The sequence below is a fragment of the Haplochromis burtoni genome, unplaced genomic scaffold (genome assembly GCF_018398535.1).
Source record: "Haplochromis burtoni strain Fernald_Lab_line unplaced genomic scaffold, NCSU_Asbu1 Contig_563, whole genome shotgun sequence".
Classification (NCBI taxonomy): Eukaryota; Metazoa; Chordata; class Actinopteri; order Cichliformes; family Cichlidae; genus Haplochromis; species Haplochromis burtoni.
Window position 1 is genome coordinate 123,580 of NW_024582924.1, and position 19,711 is coordinate 143,290.

The 19,711-nt window shown below is 41.8% G+C and overlaps 3 protein-coding genes across 3 annotated transcripts; 1 reads left to right on the forward strand and 2 right to left on the reverse strand.

The window, feature by feature from the left end:
- Positions 1–5,332: 5,332 nt before the first annotated feature.
- dhps (deoxyhypusine synthase) lies at positions 5,333–13,316 on the reverse strand (the record flags this gene model as incomplete). The annotated part of the gene is given in 10 exon segments (XM_005947925.2): positions 5,333–5,982; positions 7,715–7,840; positions 8,163–8,266; positions 8,347–8,452; positions 8,545–8,631; positions 8,760–8,856; positions 9,536–9,657; positions 9,743–9,892; positions 10,487–10,686; positions 13,077–13,316. Coding segments are annotated over 9 exon segments (1,083 nt in total). The 3' UTR covers positions 5,333–5,886.
- LOC102309504 (guanine nucleotide-binding protein G(I)/G(S)/G(O) subunit gamma-7) lies at positions 13,270–15,384 on the forward strand. Its single transcript, XM_005947927.3, has 3 exons — positions 13,270–13,969; positions 14,058–14,156; positions 14,873–15,384. Exons 1-3 carry the CDS (start codon positions 13,937–13,939, stop codon positions 14,996–14,998), a joined length of 258 nt encoding a protein of 85 aa, XP_005947989.1. The 5' UTR covers positions 13,270–13,936; the 3' UTR covers positions 14,999–15,384.
- On the reverse strand, positions 15,141–19,423 carry fbxw9 (F-box and WD repeat domain containing 9). The gene is made up of 7 exons (XM_005947926.3): positions 18,766–19,423; positions 18,533–18,680; positions 17,158–18,136; positions 16,877–17,025; positions 16,581–16,784; positions 16,423–16,488; positions 15,141–15,964 (listed from the first exon to the last, which is right to left on the reverse strand). Exons 1-7 carry the CDS (start codon positions 18,873–18,875, stop codon positions 15,890–15,892), a joined length of 1,731 nt encoding a protein of 576 aa, XP_005947988.2. The 5' UTR covers positions 18,876–19,423; the 3' UTR covers positions 15,141–15,889.
- Between the last annotated feature and the right edge of the window lie 288 nt (positions 19,424–19,711).

Below are 19,711 nucleotides of genomic sequence, written 5' to 3' on the forward strand. Positions count from 1 at the left end.
TGTTTCCACAGCGACCTGAAAGTGAAAAAAGTACAGTGAGAGCTATGAGTGTAAAGGTTTCACATCTCTCTTTTTTTTTTAACTGTTTAATCATCACCCTTACCTCATTCATGGACATGTCAGAATTCATTCATTTAGCTAAATGCAGTTACACCTCGGTAATTTTAACAAGAGCCTGTAAGAGATATAAAAACCCTCATGCATCTTCTCCATGCAGAGTCCAGGTTTATTTCGGTGCTGTTAGGCATTTATTTGTTGTTGCTCTTTCACACCGTTTTGACCACATCCTCAGCCCATAGACATTTTATAAAAATACTTGTAAAAACACCCACCGAAAGCCTACACAAATACAGCAGGAAGTGTGACAAACACGACTGTATTGCAGGGTTAAGTTTATTTTGTACATTTTTAACTTAAGCTAGCTTTCAACCTTTTCTGAGCTTTGCCTTAAACAAGGTATAAAAAGTGGTCTTACTATAAATGAGCAAAAGGGTGCTAAAGTATTGCTAGAGTATTTTTATTAAATAGAAATCAGTTTACTTCTATATCAGTTTCTCTCAATTTGTACCCCTTTAATTACCGTACTCTTCCACATTGTTAAATTTATTATTGCTCTCCTATCAAATTTCTTTACAAATTATACTTTTTTTTAAATAACAAAAGAGACACTTAACAAATGTGCATGAAAATGTTAACCAGCTATTAATATTAACTTTATTTATATGGCACTTTTCAAAACACGGCGTTACTATGGGTTATTTTTCCACGCAGACATGAAAGATATTTCACGGCGGCAGCTTTAGAGAGCATCAATACTATTAAACACAATTTGTAATCATTTAGAGCAGGCATGACAAACTCACTACTTTGATCTTAAGCCTGTCGGATCAGTGAAACTCCTATTTTCTGTCAGTGTAAAGAAACTAAACTACACAACTGTGAGATGAGGAAAAGATGTGCGATTTCAATAACACGTCTCGGTTTTTGTACATAATAGAAAGATGCTGCTGTTGAAAACAAAAGAAATCTCTGAGCGTGGATCTTTCTGTAAGAAATAAATGTGTAGAGTTACTGAAAATGGCATTGCTCAGACTATCCTGTGATTATAAAGTACACATTTTTATTTATGTATTTTTTGTTTACCATGAACCCATTCTAAAAACAAACAAATAACTGGAAAACTGGAACTTTTCTATCATTTAATTGTTTAGCTGTTTAGCTTTAATTATGTTTGTGTAACATGAATAACCCAAGGTTAGGTATTTATCAGTTGAGGAGCTGTAAAAAAAAGAAAGAAAGAAAGAAAAGAAAAGAAAAGAAAAGAAAAGAAAAGAAAAGAAAAGAAAAGAAAAGAAAAGAAAAGAAAAGAAAATACAGTTAAAGGACCAAAAGGACCAAAATTCATGTCCTCCTTTACATTTTCCAAAATGGTCATTTGGGCCACAATGGAGTCTTTGCTGGGCCATTTCTGGCCCCCAGGCCTTATGTTTGAGTGCACTAAATAAGAGCTTAGAAACTACTAAATGGAACAGTGCACGACTCCCATTAATGCGCATATATATATATATATATATATATATATATATATATATATATATATATATACATATGCGCATTAATGGGAGTCACGGCAGTATAGTGCACTATTAGTATTTGAATGTAAAGGAACTGACTACTAGAAAGCTCAAACCAAAGCCCGTCCTGATACCTGGGTTGATAATGCGGTTTTTCTTGCTACACCAAATCTGATGAAGAACGATGACGGTGCAGCAACAGACACATGACATCCGGATGTTTGTCCTTGTCCAAGCGGTTGCCAGAGCAACGCAGACACATGGCCGTCATCAAACTCAGCCAGCTGCGTCACTGGAGGAGACGGCGGTTCAACTGACGACTTCCTGTTTCTGAGAAAGCAAGCGAGGTGTGTGCAGTCCCCCCCCCCCCGTCTCCACCACTTCCACCTTCACCTCTGTCCGTCCATTTATCACAGCTCCACCCCCCTTTCCATACATTTATTGCCCTCCCTATCGCAATGTTTATCTTTCCGTCGCTATCAGCCGCCCCTTTCTCGCTCCCTCAGCACGCCCACGCAGCTGCACTCCTTCACCTGCCGATACCTCTCCGGGTGAACCAATAGGCTGCCGAGATGGTGTTCCCGTGGCAACAACAAACAGGTAAACATGGGTGGAGCGAGGACGCCGCGGCTTTGCAACAACGTGCAGAATACTCCCTCGTATGTAGGCCACAGGTTTGGTTTCATGCTTTTTTTTAAAGGAGTTTTTTCTGTTCGGGGATTTAAAGTAACTGAGGGAATCTTTCTAGAAAGTTAACCGAACTATAGGCCTGTTATACATAAACATTATATTAATATATACATAAATTATTTTCTCTGCTAAAGCTACCTTAAACTTTCAGTAGCCTAGTTTAATGATTAATTGGTAGTGAAATCAGATTTTAGTCCATTTAATTTGGTAAAGTGAATTATTTATGTTTTGTTTTGTTTTTTTAAATAAATGATCCAATGATATGTTTTTCCATGTATAAAGTGTCTTGTGTATATCATATTTTTCCCCATTCAGTCACACATAAGAAAAAAAAAACATTAACAAGGTGAAAACCCACTCTGCGTCATGCGTTATTCAACTCCCTGAATCCAGAAGGATATCTTTGTATTTTACATCTACTTGTGAAGACACGATGATAATCTTCCTCTCTTCTTTCAAAAATTCCTGCATACAGATCCGGATAGACATCAAAAGGTAATTACTTCTAATCTGGGCCGAGCCCAAACTCCATAACTCTTTGAGTAATCCTGCAAGCATACATCCTTGGCGGAGGTTAAAAGACAGCGAGGGAAAAGTGTTATATTCCAAAGAGGGGATGGTTTTTGGACCTTTTGCAGGTTGGATTCAGTCTGAGAAGCAAAGCTCGGGGCAAATTAATGTGGAAAAAGTCTGCAAAGCAGCTAGTTGAGCTAACTGAAGGTGACTCAGACAGACATTTTTATCAGCACTTCCCTTCTCTTATCTGGAAATATGGTGACCGGACACTTGAAAAAAAAAGGGGGGGGGAGGACACAGTTTAAAGAGACCCAAAACGGTGAAAATAAAGAAACAAAGCAATGGAAATTGGCTCTTGCATACACTTGGACACGACTTTACTCAGAAACCAATGTAAATATGTAAATGGCTGCATATTACTTTTCTTTTCCCCTTTCACTCCTCACTGATCCACCCCACCCTGCAGCTGTGCAGCAGGTCAGTGCTCCCTCTCCCTCTCTCTCTCTCCCTCCCAGTCTGGCTCTTTGGTTCTCACCATAAAAAAGCTGCCAATCTGGCTGGAAGAAGACATAATTGCCATTATGACTGCTGCGGCCCTGCACATCACACAGTATGCTGATTGTTCCTCAGAGCAGGAGGAGAAAGGGGGAGGAAAACACTGTCTGCTCTGTGCAGACGCCACACAATATTATCATAGCGTGACTACAGCTCATCCACACACACAGATACACACAGACAGGGTCTCTACTCAGTTTTTTCTTTTTTCAGCCCACTCAGACTCTGTAATCTTTCAGCTAAGCGCAGAGCAAACACGGGTTTCTATAGGGATAAAAATCCATACACCACTGCCTTTAAAGAAAAAAAAGAAAGAAATTGTAACTGTCAAGCCCTGGGTAAACACACACTTACACACACAGTGCCACCACCAATAGGAAAAGATAGAAGGCCTGAATGGAAAAGCAGCTTGTACCAGAACAGGAACACCCAGTTAATGTGTGTGCGTGTGTTTCTGAGAGCATATGGAGCTGAGGTTTTTGGGAAAGCTGACCTTACCCCGTGTCCAAGTCCACTTCTTCAGCTCCAAAAATTAAAAGGTCACAAACACATTAAAAGTACTGACACTTTAACAACTCCATAATATAAATAAATAATTTTAAAATAGCTTCAGCGAACATGTTACACACATCCTGCTGTAAAAGCAGCTCTGTGCAGAGGATGTGAGAGCACTGATTAGCTGCAGGAAATATCCATTCCCACAGTAGTAAACTGATGTATTTCGAAGGGAAACGTCTTTATCCTTGATACTTGATTACGCAGCTTATTCGGCTGACGGCACAAAGAAAAGGGGCCAGGGAGTCCCACCTCCAACGGGTGGAAGAAAACTGTGCTGCATCTGCATGCGCGTGAGAAAACAACCCCACGTGCACGTGCCGCTTGAGGGATTTGAAGGTAGGATCTCGCAAGCCGCATCAAAGCCATTAGACTCGCTCAACAGACTTTATTCAAGCATTTGCCGCTCGCTGAGCAAGTCGAGCCAGATTTCAATTTTCTTTGTTTTTTGTTTTTTTTTTCCTCTCCTTGAAACCTTAAATTCTGCCCGAAGCAACAAAGCGCAGAATTTGTTTTATTTGCTCAGTTTGGAAACAGTTTGATGAAGGATTTTTGAATCTCATAACTACAAAAAAGGGGGGAGGGTCATAAAGTTGAAGGTTTATTTGATTAAAAGCACTGCTCTAGTCTCACACAACCCACCACAACTGTTAAGGAATATTACAGCAGGCCAGGGGCCAATCATATTTATCAGGAAAATAAATTGTTAAGCATTTAAAGGTCTATAAGGTCATAAAAGGCCACTGACGCCAGGCCTATAACTGCATATTTTACTGCATTCAAACAGCTGTTCTTCAGGTGTGAATAGTTACATTTTAGAGAGTCTGTGCATCAAACAGAGCTAAAAACCTTTTAAATTATTAATATTAAGTAAATTAGAAAATAGTCTGCGGGCCAGCTGGCACACTATGGCATGCCCGATTTGGCCCCGCAGGCTATAAATGGAGTATTGTTGCCATAAAGACAGCTTTAATGACACCGTTAATATTCGCTTCCCTCACTTTAATGGAGGTTTTAATTATGCGTTTTAGCCCCGAGGTCACAAAGGTTTCGGATATCAGAATATCTTCTATTCAGAGGTATGCAAATGTAAGTTTGAATTGTTTCAAGTCAATCTTGTAAACACGAGGAAAGTAATTCAGATCTGTGCCTTTACAGAGATGTAAATGTGAAAGTTTAACAATCAGAGCTTCTTTATTCATTTATTGCTTAAGTACCTAATAAAGTGACCTCTAATCAATGCTTAATAGCCACCTCTGTGTTCCTGGATGAAATGCTCCTGAGCCACTTCAAACTCTTTCTGCAAACTTTTTATGCAACAAGGATCGAGTCATGTGAAATTTAGTGTCATATGACAGGTCCTCTGCAGCCTTTTCTCACAGGACTACTGCACAAAGTCTCTGTAAAAGTGCAATAAACCTATTTTAAAACAGAGACAGAACTGATGATTTCATGGTTTATTAAGACATACAGGGACATCTTTCATCCTGTAACCATGACGAGAAAGTAAAGGTTTGCTTAATATAATAGAAAATAAGAATTATCGAGCGGTGTATGTGTGACGCCACAACTAAAATGAAATAAATTAAAACTATCCACACACACACACACACACACACACACACACACACACACACACACACACACACACACACACACACACACACACACACACACACACACTAAAACCAGTTACATTATAGACATAATAGTCTCTTTGGTGCATGCATTAGCATGATATCTATGACATTTCAGCTTTCTGAACAGTAAGAAATAGAAATGCTGTACTTGTTCAAACAAGTAAATACTGGAAAGCATTAAAACAGGAAAGCATCACCACCGTTTCCCATTCAAGAAGTCGTTCAGTTACAGCACTGTATGTATGACAGTACACGGTCTTGAAGCTGACCCAGGATCAGGCTGAAGTGTTCAATTTGACAAACAAAAGGCGTAAACCAGAGGAGCAAAGACAGTCGTTTTTAAACAGAGCAGCCAATTAATCCGTTTTCTTGCCGGCGGCCAGCTTGTCGACGTGTTGAGCGAAGGTCTCGGCCACAATCAGAGGGAAGACCAGAGAGGCATCGGCGTACACCTGAGAACCAAGAACAGAGCCGCTGATCACTTTTCTATTATGATAAAAATCATATTTTTAAACAATGATGCTGTATTATTGTTTTTCACTAAAGTGAAACCAGACAGTTTTCCTAGTTATGCTTTTCAGTGCCTTGGATGCACTCTGAGTACAAACACTGTGCAGACGCTGCCACCTTGAGGCCAAAATGAGGAACACATCTCCTAGTTGCACCACCATTGACACCATTTTCCCCCGGTCTGTTTGACTTGTTCTCGTTCCTTCGTTGTGTGCGAAGAATCTGTTGCTCTGCTTTGTTACCTCGCTGCCATTCCTGGTCCAGTATGAAAATATATCTAAACATTTTGAATGCCCCTAAAACAGATTTCACTGGAAAAGAAGGAACTCTCCAAACATGGAACAATGAAAGCAATAAAAACGCAAGTCGCTCAGATCAAACAGAGAGAAATTCTTTGTTATTAAAAACTCACCGGCCACTTCAATATGCACATCTATTCATACACTGCTGAACTACTGGGATTTACATACAAGAGAGTGATCTCAAACTGGTTTTCGGAACAGGACAATGAGTTCACTGTACTCAAATCACCAGACCACAGTCACCAGATCTCAAACCAACGGAACAGCTTTGGGATGTGGTGAAACAGCAAAGTCTCGTCAGAAAGCCGACAAATCTGCAGAAATGTGTGATGCTATCCTGTCAATATGGATCAAAATCTGTGAGGATAGTTTCCAGCACCTTGGAGAATTAACAGTTTTGAAGGTAAAAGGGGTCCAAACCAGCAGAACCAAGGCTTATCTAATAAAGTGTCCGTGACTCTATATTAAGCATGACAAAAAAAAAAAAAAAGAATTAAAAATTTAAATACTGGTGGCTCCCAGTACCTCCCCCCAGCCTCTTAATAGCACCTATGGTGTAAATGTAAAAATTCAAGGTGATTTTCAGAAAATACGAGCTCTGACCTTGAGGTTCAGGTCACTAAGATCCAAACTTACTGCAATTACAGTATGAATTTGAAAATCCCGTGTTCACAAACCCCCTGATAATACCCCATCAACCTTTGACAGCTACAGGTAAAAACCCAGTAATTTAATATACTAGCTTAGCTTCTCAGACATTACTCAGTAGTCATGAAAACAGAAATGTTTGGATCAGTCTGGCCTGCAGTTATACGATCTCAACCCTGCTAACCAACCAACTCTAACCCAGTGGTTCCCAAACTTTTTTTGCTAGGCCCCCCTTTGTTTTACAAGAAAAACGTATGCTTCCACCATATTTTCTAGTCTTTGGCTTAGAATGAAGTTGGTTTGGAAACTTATTCAGCGATGCTTCATCTCCTGCTTTGCGTTTCTGTAGGCGCCCGTTTTGTTTCTCTCCCCCCCCCCTTTCATACCGCGCCCCCCCTGCCATGGGCCCCACACTTTGGGAAGGTCTGCCCTAACCCAACATCTCCGTGATGCCTGAATGATCCCATAAGTGCATGGAGCTGATGTGTCCAGTACAGCAAGCGTATGGGTGTTATGTACCGCACTCTTAAATCAAACTAAGGCGTTTTGAGTTCTTAAAACACCTCTGAAACTGACACCCTTAGACTTGTGTGCATAAAAAAAAAAAAAAAAAAAAAAAAAAAAAAAAACCACCAAAAAAATACCCCAAAGACATCTCAAAATCTGATGTGGATAAAGACCATCTGACGTAAAAACAGGAGGTAAAGTTGACATTTATCATCACCTTAACAGGTTTGGCATCTGTTCTGATCTTGCCCCAAGATACAGCCTCGTCCGGTCTGGCCCCGGAGTCGGAGCCATCAAACTCCTGCCCCGTGTTCACATACACCACGTAGTCCGCTCCATTTCTCTGGCAGGAAAGAGAGAGTGTCAAAACAGGATTCTGATTAGGTTTGTGAGGAAGTTTGCTTTACTCGTTTACACTTGTTAACATTTCTCGAAATAAGAACAATTTCTTATGAAATTGTCACAGCAACTTACAGGTAGAAAATCACAGTGAATCTGTGAAGTAACTGCAGGCTGTAACTGTTAAAGCAGCTACAGTGGAAATACTCAGACAGCCCACGTTCCTCAGATTTGTACTCAAGTAGAACCTCTTAGGTATAACCTAATTTATCAAACTTTTTCAGAAGTGAGAAAAGTTCAAGCTAAAGAAAAAAGAATTTAGTTACCATAAGATTTGCATTGGATATATGATGTTTGACCAGCCCCCCTCCCAGGATGATCATCCCAGTCCTCTTGGCGAAAACTGCCTGGCTGTTCAACCTGCGAATATCTGAAAATAAAGTGCGCATTAGCAACACGAAACGACTAAAAACCTGCGTTTTAGCCAGCAACATCGGCGCTGCTACAAACCTTCTACGATGTCCAGAATCAAGCCGGGGTTCTTATACGAGTGGAAGTAGATCATGTCGCCCAGAGAGCCGTCTGTCAGAGCGGGGCTGAACACCGGGATGTTATTCTGAAACGCAACACAACAGCACATTTAGCCACCAAACAGCACAGACAGTTCAAAGTAAGCAAAGCAAGTGAGAATACGAGGTGCATAACCACCTTGTATGCCCAGTAGTAGACAGACTCTGTATTATTTATCTCCTTTCCAAGTCGGTGGATCATTTTGGAGGGAGTCCAGCGGGTGCCCTGGAATCGCAGAAACTTCTTATTATTCCTAATTCTTTATAAAGTTGTATATTACATATTAAACCTAAAAGTGCATAAGACTAACAACTATTGTTGCATTAGGCTTTGGGGTGCAGGGAGAGACTCACCTCTGTGTTCTGCTCCAGCAACATCTGGTCCAGGATGGGCATCAGCCAGTCTTCAAATTTACAGTAGTTATCGTTGGGCACCACCAGATTACCAATTCTACAGCCAGTGAAGACAGAGGGAGACGGACAAGGACAAAATCAATACATCAGCAGGTTTTTCCTATGTGAACCAAGGTCACAGATCAGCACCTGCCTGTCAAATCCTTGCACCAACACAACATGTGCCATTTGTGATGAAAGCATAAAGAATAAGAAACTTGTCCACGACTATGAGGTCAAACACTGTGTCCTTGGGTAAGAAACTGTAGCCCGAGTTGCCTTCAGTGCATCCATTGGGGTGATCAGAGTGTGAGTGTGTGATTGGTAGATATTAGTGCTTAGGCATCGATAAAAGGACTGTATGAATGTGTGTGTGTGTATGTGTGTGTGTGGGTGAATGAGGCTTGTGGAAAGGTGGGATTATATCATGCATTATATAAGCACCAGTCCAATCCATTTAGTTTACTGGCACTGCTTCCTCTCTGTGCAGTGGCATTGATTCTAAGGCGAATAAGCATGTTTTCTTTAAAGTGGACCTATTATTGCTTTGCCTTATATGCTGTTCATCTACACTGTTTAAAAAAAGTTTCAAAAGGGGAAGTCAAACAGAAGAAAGCCAGGGGGATGAGCTAAAACAGAAGCTGAAGGGTGGCCACGACAAACAGTTTTATATTTTACTATTAATATTTTTATTTTACATGTTAGCTTACAGATAAAACACAGCAGCGCTAACAAACCTGTTGATGCCTCTCAGGCGGAGCTCCTTGCCAGGGAGGCTGAAGTCTCCCAGGTAGGTGTGAGCCAGGCACTTGATCAAATCCTCCTCCACGCCTCCTGCTGTGGTTACAATAACATCCACCTGACGCAGAGGAACAGATTCTGAGAAACCGGGTGACTGATTTAGAGCTTATGTGGATCGTTACATAAGACGTGTCATTTTGTACCATTTTGTGCTGCGCCAAATAGCGGATGCTTTCTCTGACTCCGGAGCTGATGAGGTTGGAGGTGTACCCCAGGAAGATGGTGCAGCCTGACTTTGGGGTTTCCGACTCATTTCCTTCCCCTTCCTCCACTGGTTCAAGACGCTTCTCGATCTGTGATGGTCAAAATCATTGCTGAGCAACAGATAAATAGATATTGCAAACATACAACGTGGATCACTGTGGCAACAACCACACCTTACAAGTGAGGCCAAACACAACAGCGTCGAGCAGCTGGCTCCAAAACCACCGCTGGCTCAATGTCAACTTCATCAAAGTCAACAAATTTGTAATTTTACACTCCATCTCCAAGTTTTGAGGTAAACATAACGCAGTAGAAAAGTCAGGTTGGATTGTGGGTGTGACACATGTGCCCAGTCTGGAGTGACTGATAAGTTTTTTGAATGAGGAGGGCGAGTAAAAGTCTCTCAGTATCAGTGGAGCAAGACTCCAGGAAGTTAAAAGCTTTTAGGGTTCTTTGTTTTGTTTTTTTAAAATAGTGACATATTCATATCAATATGATCCCTATGATTTCCATCAATAGGACTCCTCTTGTACTGCAGTGGAAGAAGAAATGCCAAAAGATCCACATAGCATAACCTGGGCAAGCAAAACCAAAACTACTATAAGACAGGAGAACGTGTGGGCCAAGACACCTTGTAGTCGTTTACTGAAAGTTAATAACCCCCTCAAAGGCATTCCTCTCACCATGGTGTTGATCTCCTGGATAGCCAGGGCTAAGCTGCTGGCCTGGAAGCCCGTGGTGAGGTAGGACTTCAGCACTGCATGGAGATCGACTCCCTGGTTGAAGTCGTAACCTCTGATTTTCGGCATGTCCTCGGGGAGATCGCAGCTAGGCTTCAGGACAGCCTCCATAGCAACTGAGGGGGCCTGGTCTGCCATCTTTTCTGCAAAAGACAATCACCAAACAGAGGCTCTTTGAGATTTCCACAGAGATGGGCCTTCTTGGAGGTTTTCAGCATATTTTAGGTTAAATAAATAAATAAATAAATAAATAAATAAATAAAACACACACTTGCAGATCCAGCTTATTCAGGATGAGATTCATTTGAATGTGCAAATGTTGGGAAGAACATTTTCCTGAAACATTTGGTTACTGGAGTGTTTGCATGTAAAGAAACTAAAGTTAGTGGATTCCTAGTAAAAATTTGAGTAACTGAATTCCTGGAAAGGCTAGCAGCATGTTTCTAAGGTGGATGTCCATCCTGCAGATTCCTTTAAAGTGCACCTCCTGAAGTTTTCCTGATTTTATATTCATCATTCATTACAGTGCTAAAAACCTCATAGTAAGGTCAACATATGTAAAAGTAATCCGTGTGAACCAGAAGTGGAGACTATAGACTGCTTTGTTTCTGCTATTTCTTTTTGGGCCTCTGAATGATGCCAGTGAGGGAGGATGTCTTAATCAGAATACTTTATTAATCCCGAAGGAAATTAGGGTTACAGCAGGCAGCACGCTAATGGCGCATGCGCACTTACAAAGGAACCTTCTGACCAACTTTACACAAACATCACATTGGGGAGACATGTCAGAAAGGTAGGCTGATAGGAAAAAAACAACGAAAATACATAACATGAGGTAAGAGGAGGAGAAAAAAAACTCCACTCAGACTGAGCTCCTAGTGGGAGAACAGTTTGATAACAGAAAAAACACCTCAGCACAAAAAGCACATGACTATCAATACACCATAGAAACACAAGACAAGCAACAGGGGCGGGTAAAGGGTAAGAGAGAGCCGGTGTAGACAGCGCATCCGGTCCTGCAGCATGTCTGCGCTGGTCCAGTCGACTGCCATCTTCCCCGGTAGGGCACAAGCATCGAAGGCGTTTGGAAAGGGAGGGGGGATCAGTGTGTGCATATCAGTGTATGTGTGTGTGTGTGTGTTGTGGGTGTTGTGCGTCTGTGGTAGGAGGGGTGTGTGTGTGTGTGTGTGTGTGTGTGTGCGTCCAGAGTTCAGCTGAGACAGTGTCCTTCGCCCTGCCAGGCTAAGTAAACAGTCTTCCAGCCAACCCAGGTGGCCTTGCATGGAATGGGGGGGAACAGTCTAAACACAGTGTTATCAGGGTGTTTTGTTCAGCTCCAGCCTTGAGGCCGCAGCTGGCGCCGAAGGGGTCTCCGCATGAAGTGATGTGGTTTTTACTTTAGTGCGAACAACTCATATGAATTTCAAAGCTGTTCTAACAGTCCAACACTGGTCTCTCAATCTCCCGTTGGAGAGCCGTGAGCTTTCTATGATGTTATCCAAACTTACGTTCCGTGATGTTGTCATTGTTTTTGCTCAAAGAGCAGGTTCTGAGAACTCACCACCGCAGTGCACTTCCCAAGATTAATTAATTTGGTCAGCTCTGGCTCTGTGAACAACAGCTCCTCCCATCTGCTATTGAAACCTTCTGTTTCCGAGGGCAGCCAATCAGAAGAAAGCAGGTTTTTAGGGAAGCATTGGAGGCCAGGTACAAGATAAAAAAATGATTATTTTAACTGTTATTTACATAAAGATACTCTAGTAAAGCCCATAAGTAAAAACATGGAGCTGGAAATGAGCAGATAGCAGGTCTGTTGTATATTCTCGTCTCTGGTGGCTCAAAATCTCTTTAATTTCATACCGTAGTTGAAGTGGAGGAAAATTACTTTAATAAGTTTTTGAGGCGTGCAACAAAAAAAAACAACTATGTATATTTATTACCACAGCACTGTACTGCAGTTACATTGCTATAGATCTGCTGCACAGAGACATACTGCACAGTTTACTCAACTATGCTGTAACTTTACTTGTTAAGACTTCACATAAACATATTGCGAGCTTATAAAAATCAGCTGTCTGATTTTATGAATACCAACACTGTCGTGAGAGGTGACTGGGCATTGATTTATCAGGATATTCTAATACTTTGTTTGAGGATTACATATCTGGTGACTTTTCGTGACAACACATGCTAATGTGAGAGTAAGCAGATGAATATTTTAAATGTAAATGCGACTTCTGGCCATCACATGGGTTTTGATCAGCTTTAAACAAAAAACTAACATCGATTTCACAGCCACAAAATATCTAAACTTTAAAAACCCTATGTTTAGATGTAAAATTCCACTTATTTTTGGAATAAATGTCTTTGTATAGGGACTAGCCTTTATTAAAAGAGCATATGGCGTTTAGCAGGTGCTACAACATCAATGAAAACATACAAAATCCATGTGATAGACGTTAGCTAGAAGCTAACTCTGAGTCAAACTAGCTTGAATCGCGACTTAACATCTAAAAGAGAAATGAAGACATACCTGTTCTTGAAGAGGCGTCAGGTGATGAAGAAGGCTGAGCAATAAACGGCTGTCACTACGCGCAAAAAAACAAATATTGAAGATTTGTATTCCCCTAAACGTCGCATGGATCGCCTGTGAGAAACGAGCTACTTCTACGGAAAGTGAAAAGGGACAAATGTGATCCAGGTTGCCCTTTTCTTCTTCTTCTTCAGTCAAGTTTAACGGCAGCTTGCATCCAAAACTGTTGCATTACTGCCAGGTTGCCCTTTTTTTTTTTAGCTACTCTACCTTTGTGGTCTTCACGGTGTTTTTCTTTCACATCTTCCGCAGATAGACAAATAGTAAAATTTTAGATTTTTTTCCACCCCTTCTTAGATCTCTACAGAATTCCGTGAACTTTCCCATTGTTTTGAGTGTCGGTCAGTCCAGTGAGAGCTAATCGCAAATCCTTTTTATGCTACACCCACCAGTTGCAGTCAATCATGATCACTAATGAGAAATTAACAGGCCTTGACTATTTCAAGTCATAAGACATTATAGAACCCTCAGCGCTACTTGTTAAAAGATTTAAATGAGTGTATGTACATATTGGGCCTGTATGTATACTGTTGACACTGTGTGGATTAGAGAAAATCCTAAATATAATATAACATAAAATCTTCTGTCAAAGTGCATAATCTTGGTTTAAGGGCAGACCACATCTCTGAAGCACAGCCTCCAGCAGTGCCTGTGAAGAGATGTGATGTTTATGACATTTCCACCACTGTGTTGTCTGACCTTTTCTATCACAGTCTTTGAACTGGCCCCAACAGCGAATTAAAAAACAACAAACAGGAGGGTACAGGTCAAAAGGGAAAGCCAGGAGCATCTCTGAGCAGATGCTCCTGTATAACCTGAGCTGTTTAGATCAGGTAAGTGACTGGTGTAACTCATTTTTCTGCTGCTAACTTTGGTGTCATAGGAGTATGTTTTTGTTGTTTTTCTGTTTTTGCTCCCAAGACAATGTCAGGAAAGATGTGCAGCAGCAGCAGCAGTGTTATTCAGGCACAAAAACTAGTGGATCAACTTCGGGTAGAGGCAAGCATGGAGAGATTCAAGGTGGGTAAGAATCTAAATCATCTGCTAATTTGCTTTATAGAGGTGGGCAGATTGATATAAAAATTAATTGTATTGATACCAATGCTGGTATCGGTATTGGATTGAGACTAAGCATGATATGGTCGGTATTTGTTTCCATCCTCTACGTTCAGTATGTAGATCACTCAATTGTATTAAATTAATACTTTTGTGTGTGTGGGGGGGGGGGGGGGTTAAAAAAAACCTATAATTTAAACATGCACTATGAATAATGTCTTAATCTTTTTGTGTTTATTGTCACATCAATTTTATTTAAAGCCTGCGGCACATTTAAACAACAGAAGCAGATTCAGAGTGCTTTAGACACATACACATTTACATCCCAGGTCTCCCAAAAACAGTTACAAAATACATAGAAATCTGAAATGGTCATTTCAGTGTTCATTAAGATGTGTTCAGAATTTGAAAATGTATGATTCATCTGGTTGAATTTATGACACACTGGCCTCCCGACATAAGCTGCCGACATAAGTTAAAGGTATCGGTATCTGTATTTAGCTGGTATTGGATCAATATTAATTTTTAGTATCACACATGACTATCATTTTATACTTTAATTGCTAAATTGCCAAAGTACTGAATATATATATGTATTTTTTATAAAAACTTCCCATGCTCACTGTCCAACAGTTTTTCATACTTGTGTCTAAAATCCAGTCAACTCTCTGCCCCTGCAGATCTCTCTGACAGCAGCAGATTTAGTCCAGTACTGTCAGGAGCACAGGCGCAGTGACCCCCTGCTTACCGGCATAGCTGCTTCATCCAATCCCTTCAAAGATAAGAAGACCTGTTTGATTCTTTGACAGCTCCCAGACGGCGCTGTGAGGAAAACCTCTGTCCGAGAACGCAACCACGAACATGTACTGTGTAAAAGATACTACATGTTCTCATCTGGAAAATCACGAAAGAATCCACACACTTGATTTTTAGAACTTTTAATGCTGTCTTCTGTGGAAACAGTCTCTCAGCATGTTTGTAAATGGATTTTTGGTCAATAGTAAAAACACACACAGCATATGGACACAAATAATAACACTTTCCTGACTGTATTCAATTAAATAGCTATAGAAATACAATCAGTTTGTCACAGAGCAATAATTAGTTTACTGTACATGAAATGTTTAAGTAATTATTCTTGTATAATGCCAGTTTACATATGAGATTCAATAAAGGTATTATAATTACAAACATTTACATGTCTGTGGTTTCAGTGCTGTTTGAACACTTAAAGTGTCCTTAAGAGTGATTCAGTAAGTTTTGGCACAAAATGAACATTTTTGGGGTAAACAATGAAAATAAACATTTGCTTTTCCTTCCATAGAAAAATCTTTTCAGTGGATTAAACAAGATAGAAATAAAAAAAAATAAAAATATAATGTGAGGGTTTGTGACAAGACTAAAATACCTGAAATATCTTCCACCACATATTTACAACTAAATTAAACAACTGAAAGCAGTCATTTCAAAGTAGTTCACTTAAAAATTAAAAATAACCTGATTGGTCATCATCTGTCGTCATTTCTTCCCTTCTGTGTTTGTCTGTTTACTCAGCACTTACATGACTGTTGATGTAGCCAGCCTTCCAGGCAACGGCAGCTTCTTTATTTACCTTTGTTGATTTGTATAGAGACACAGAACAACACAACAAAGACCAGGGTTCCTGTTTTCATTGTTACCATGTAGTTGCTTCCACTTCATTTTCGAGGCCTCCACACTTGCACCCTGACGTCACCGGACGCTATAGCGAGGACTCCGGCCTCCACGCTCAGCTGAAAGTTTTCACACAGTGCAGTGAGAGAAACAAGAGGGAGAGAGAAGACACATGAACGATGAAAAGAAGCCCACATTAATAAAGTTAAAATATCATCACTGATGCCCAGAAAGAGAGAACTGTCAGTACTTTTGCGATCACTAACATTGAATCCCTCCAAAACAGTTCAAAATGTGTCATCCTTGATCAGAGTATGACCTCCCTAAAGGAAACTATAGCAACCCCTTCAGCTACTGCAAAACTGACAGATCCTAACCAAAACCAGAAAGAGAGCAAATATAAAACCAGTTTTAAAGTCTCTGCATTGGCTTCCTGACAAGTTTTATACGGTGTGTGTTTGCTGGGTTGTTGATTTTTTTTTGCACATGTTGTTGTTCTGTAAACCATTCTGAGCTACGAAGTTGTATAAAAAAGTTGCTATATAAACAAAGTGTTGACTGACTGCACAGCACTCACCCCATGGACTCCAGTTTGATAGTGCAGGGTGCTTAACGTCCTTGGAGGCGCGCATGGTATATGAACCTGTAGCGCAGGCGGAAAAATTACAATTCAAGACTTTCAAGACATTCAGTAGCAAAGTTCCAGCAGCTTAAGGTAACGAAGAATTGTCTCACCTTGACGGTGCAATCAGATGAACAGGTGTAGAGGCTACCGGGGGATCTGTGGATGCCGGTGATCAGAGCTGTGTGCCCCACATCAAACTGAGAGACAGGCTTTAAGGTCCCCGCCTGCATGGAAAAGGAGTGGAGCATGCCGCCGTTGTCTCCTGCCCATACCTCACAGCCACTGTAGCTCATGGACAGCAGGTAGGAGCTCAGCTGTAAAGTGGTGGGGTGGGTGGAGTTAGTGGCTTGGTGTAAAGATGGATATGAGTATGTTTACAAAAACACAAGCTCTTCAAGAAATCTACCCGAAGTCTCTTCAAGCCTTTGCCCGCTCTGCGGTCATAGACAGCCACAGTGCAGTCTTTGCTCCCTGAGATGATGTATTTGTCATCTGCACAGAGGCACATTACGGCGTTACTGTGCATACGGATGCTTTTCACCAGTGGTGCAGCAGCTGTGGACAAAAACAGACAGAACCCACCTCAGCAAGTCATTTGTCTATATAACTGCTTTGTATTTACTAAACTCTTGACTCTCATGTGCACTTTCTACACAGCAAAACAAGCTTCATATAAATCCCTCTCACCTCTGGTGTCATACATGCTGACCCGCTTGTCAAATGTACCAGCCAGCAACATGTCGGGCTGACAGGACAAGCAGAGAACAGCAGCCCCGGTCCTGATGAGGGCCCTATCTGCACCTCCTGCCTGCAGGTCCCACAGCCTCACAGTGCTGTCAAAGCCCCCTGAGGCCAGCAGAGGTCCTTGAGATGCCAGGCACCAGACCCAGCCTCGATGGCTGCTAAAATCACCCTGCCGTCCCATCGTCTGCAGCAGCGAGCCCAGCTCCAGATCCCAGAGCTTTACGTTCCAGTCTCTGGAAGCTGTGGCACAGACCTTCCCCTCTCCCCCAAGAAGGAGGACCGAGTTTACATGGGCAATGTGGCCTGTAGGCAGGGTAATGCATTCCAGCGCTGGTGGTGGGCTTGGACTTCTTGCCTCTACATGTTGCCCATTACCCAGATTCCTGTGGTCTGGCAAGTCTTCTTGGTGATTAAGAACTGCGTCTCGGCCCTCGTTGGCAATAAAAACCCTTCTGTGGTCCATTTCTTCTTCCATTAGTGCTGCAGCATCACCCTCTAGTCTGTCTTCAAGCTCTTCTCTCAATCTCGCTACTTGGTCCCCACCTAAGACGTGCTGCATTTCACCCTCGTCACCTTCCACTGACACCTCCATTGCCTCATCCGCACCATAAGCAACCTCCTGCACTGCCACTGCCACTCCGACCTGACCCTCTCCACCATCATCCTGGCCTCCCTCACCAGGCTCCCCATCCTGAGGCATCGCTTGCTCCCTTCTCTCCTCATCCTCCTGGTTTTGTCTGGCTACATGCTCAACTTCACCCGACCAGCAGGTTATGAGCTGTTCCATCTGCAGGCAGGCACCAGGCCAGTCAAAGTCCTCCCTTGGCCCCACTGGAAAAGCAGCTCTCAATCCCACCAACCTCTGTGCTCGGAGCTGCCAGGAGGTTCTGTCCTGCCCCACGTTACTCAGCGCATGGCAGACCTGAAACACGAAGGGGAAGGCATTGAAGAACATTTAAACATCTGCATGAGACAAATGTGGCCATGTGCCAAACATCTGTATTTTCCTCATTCATCTTTAACCCTTTCCCCCCCCTTTTGGACGCCTGCTATGGGTAATTTTTGTTTCTCTTTGTTGACCTGAGCAGTTTCTGCCATATTTCAGGGCTGCTTCCAGAAGTTTGCGAGGGTGATCTCTGCCCATGCAGCTTACTAGGGATACCCTTCGAAAAACACAGTGCCCATTCTAATGGTTGTCAAACCAGGTCTTTATTGACATATACAGAGGTGTTAAAACTCATCTTTAAAGATCCCGGGGAGCCCATCAAATGTTGTCTTTACAAAAATAATCAACCGTAAAAAAGGCTTTCAAACAAACCTTTGGCAGCACGTTGACTACAAAGTGAACAGGAAGATATGAGACAATGTGGGTTAATATCTCCCATGGCAAGGACAACAAGCCACTGGACTCAGCTGAAGGTGAGGGGCTGATATCTGCTGAGGATGAGTGGCTGGTGGTCAGCAGACTGAGAAGATTAGATAAACACAGATTAATTATTTTCTTCATGACACTGTGCCACATGAAAACCCAGCTGACTGTGTGAGGCTCACCCATGCAGGTCAGGCCTGGTGGCTTCAGTGCTCCTCACCTGGTCAGGAAATGGCTGCTCACCGCGTACACCTGCCTCGCCTTCCTGCAGCTTATCCCTGACCTCAGACATCACCTTTCTCCTCCAGAAGGCTAACTCATGGACCTTAGACTAACTTTATTTTGTGTTTTAATAAAGGTGGAGCTCTTTAAACTAAGCTTAGCCTCAACTACACTGATGATGTTCGTATTCAGGGAAACTCTGCCTGAGGAAAGCTTTAGGTAGCCGTCACAAATGAACGCTTTCCTTTCCTTGATAGCTGCTAACTGCAATAGAAATACGGCTTTAAAACGCCCAGATAGCGGTTATCTTCCAAGTGTTGGCTGCTACTCCCTAAAAACAAAACCTGAAAGCGTTTACCGCTTCTTAAAACTTACCGCCTGAGTCAGCGTTACTAAAGCGGAATATAAATCGAATTAAAGGCTAATGTAAGGCAGAAGCACCAATTGTTGTTTCTGTCCTATCATCAAACACACACACACACAAAAACATTCAAACGACAGTTCCGATGTCGTCATCAAACTGTGCAGCAGAATTACAATTCTATTGGTTGCGATTGGATCAGCCGGTATGAGGGAGGGGGACACCCTCATCGGTGATTGGTGGATACGTTGTCAACGCGACCATCACAGGGAAGACTTTCCTAAAAGCTTTTGCCCGCTATATATTATCAGTTTTTGTATTTCGCGTGATGGAGGCTTTCTAGAAAAGTTAATACATTTATTTCTGGAATAAATGTATTGAAATAAAATAATATACACACTTACATACATATACATACGTGTATACACACACACACACGTATACACACCTATACACATGTGTATATTATGTATACTGTATACATAATATACACATATGTGTATACAGTATACACATATGTGTATATTACACACACACACACACAC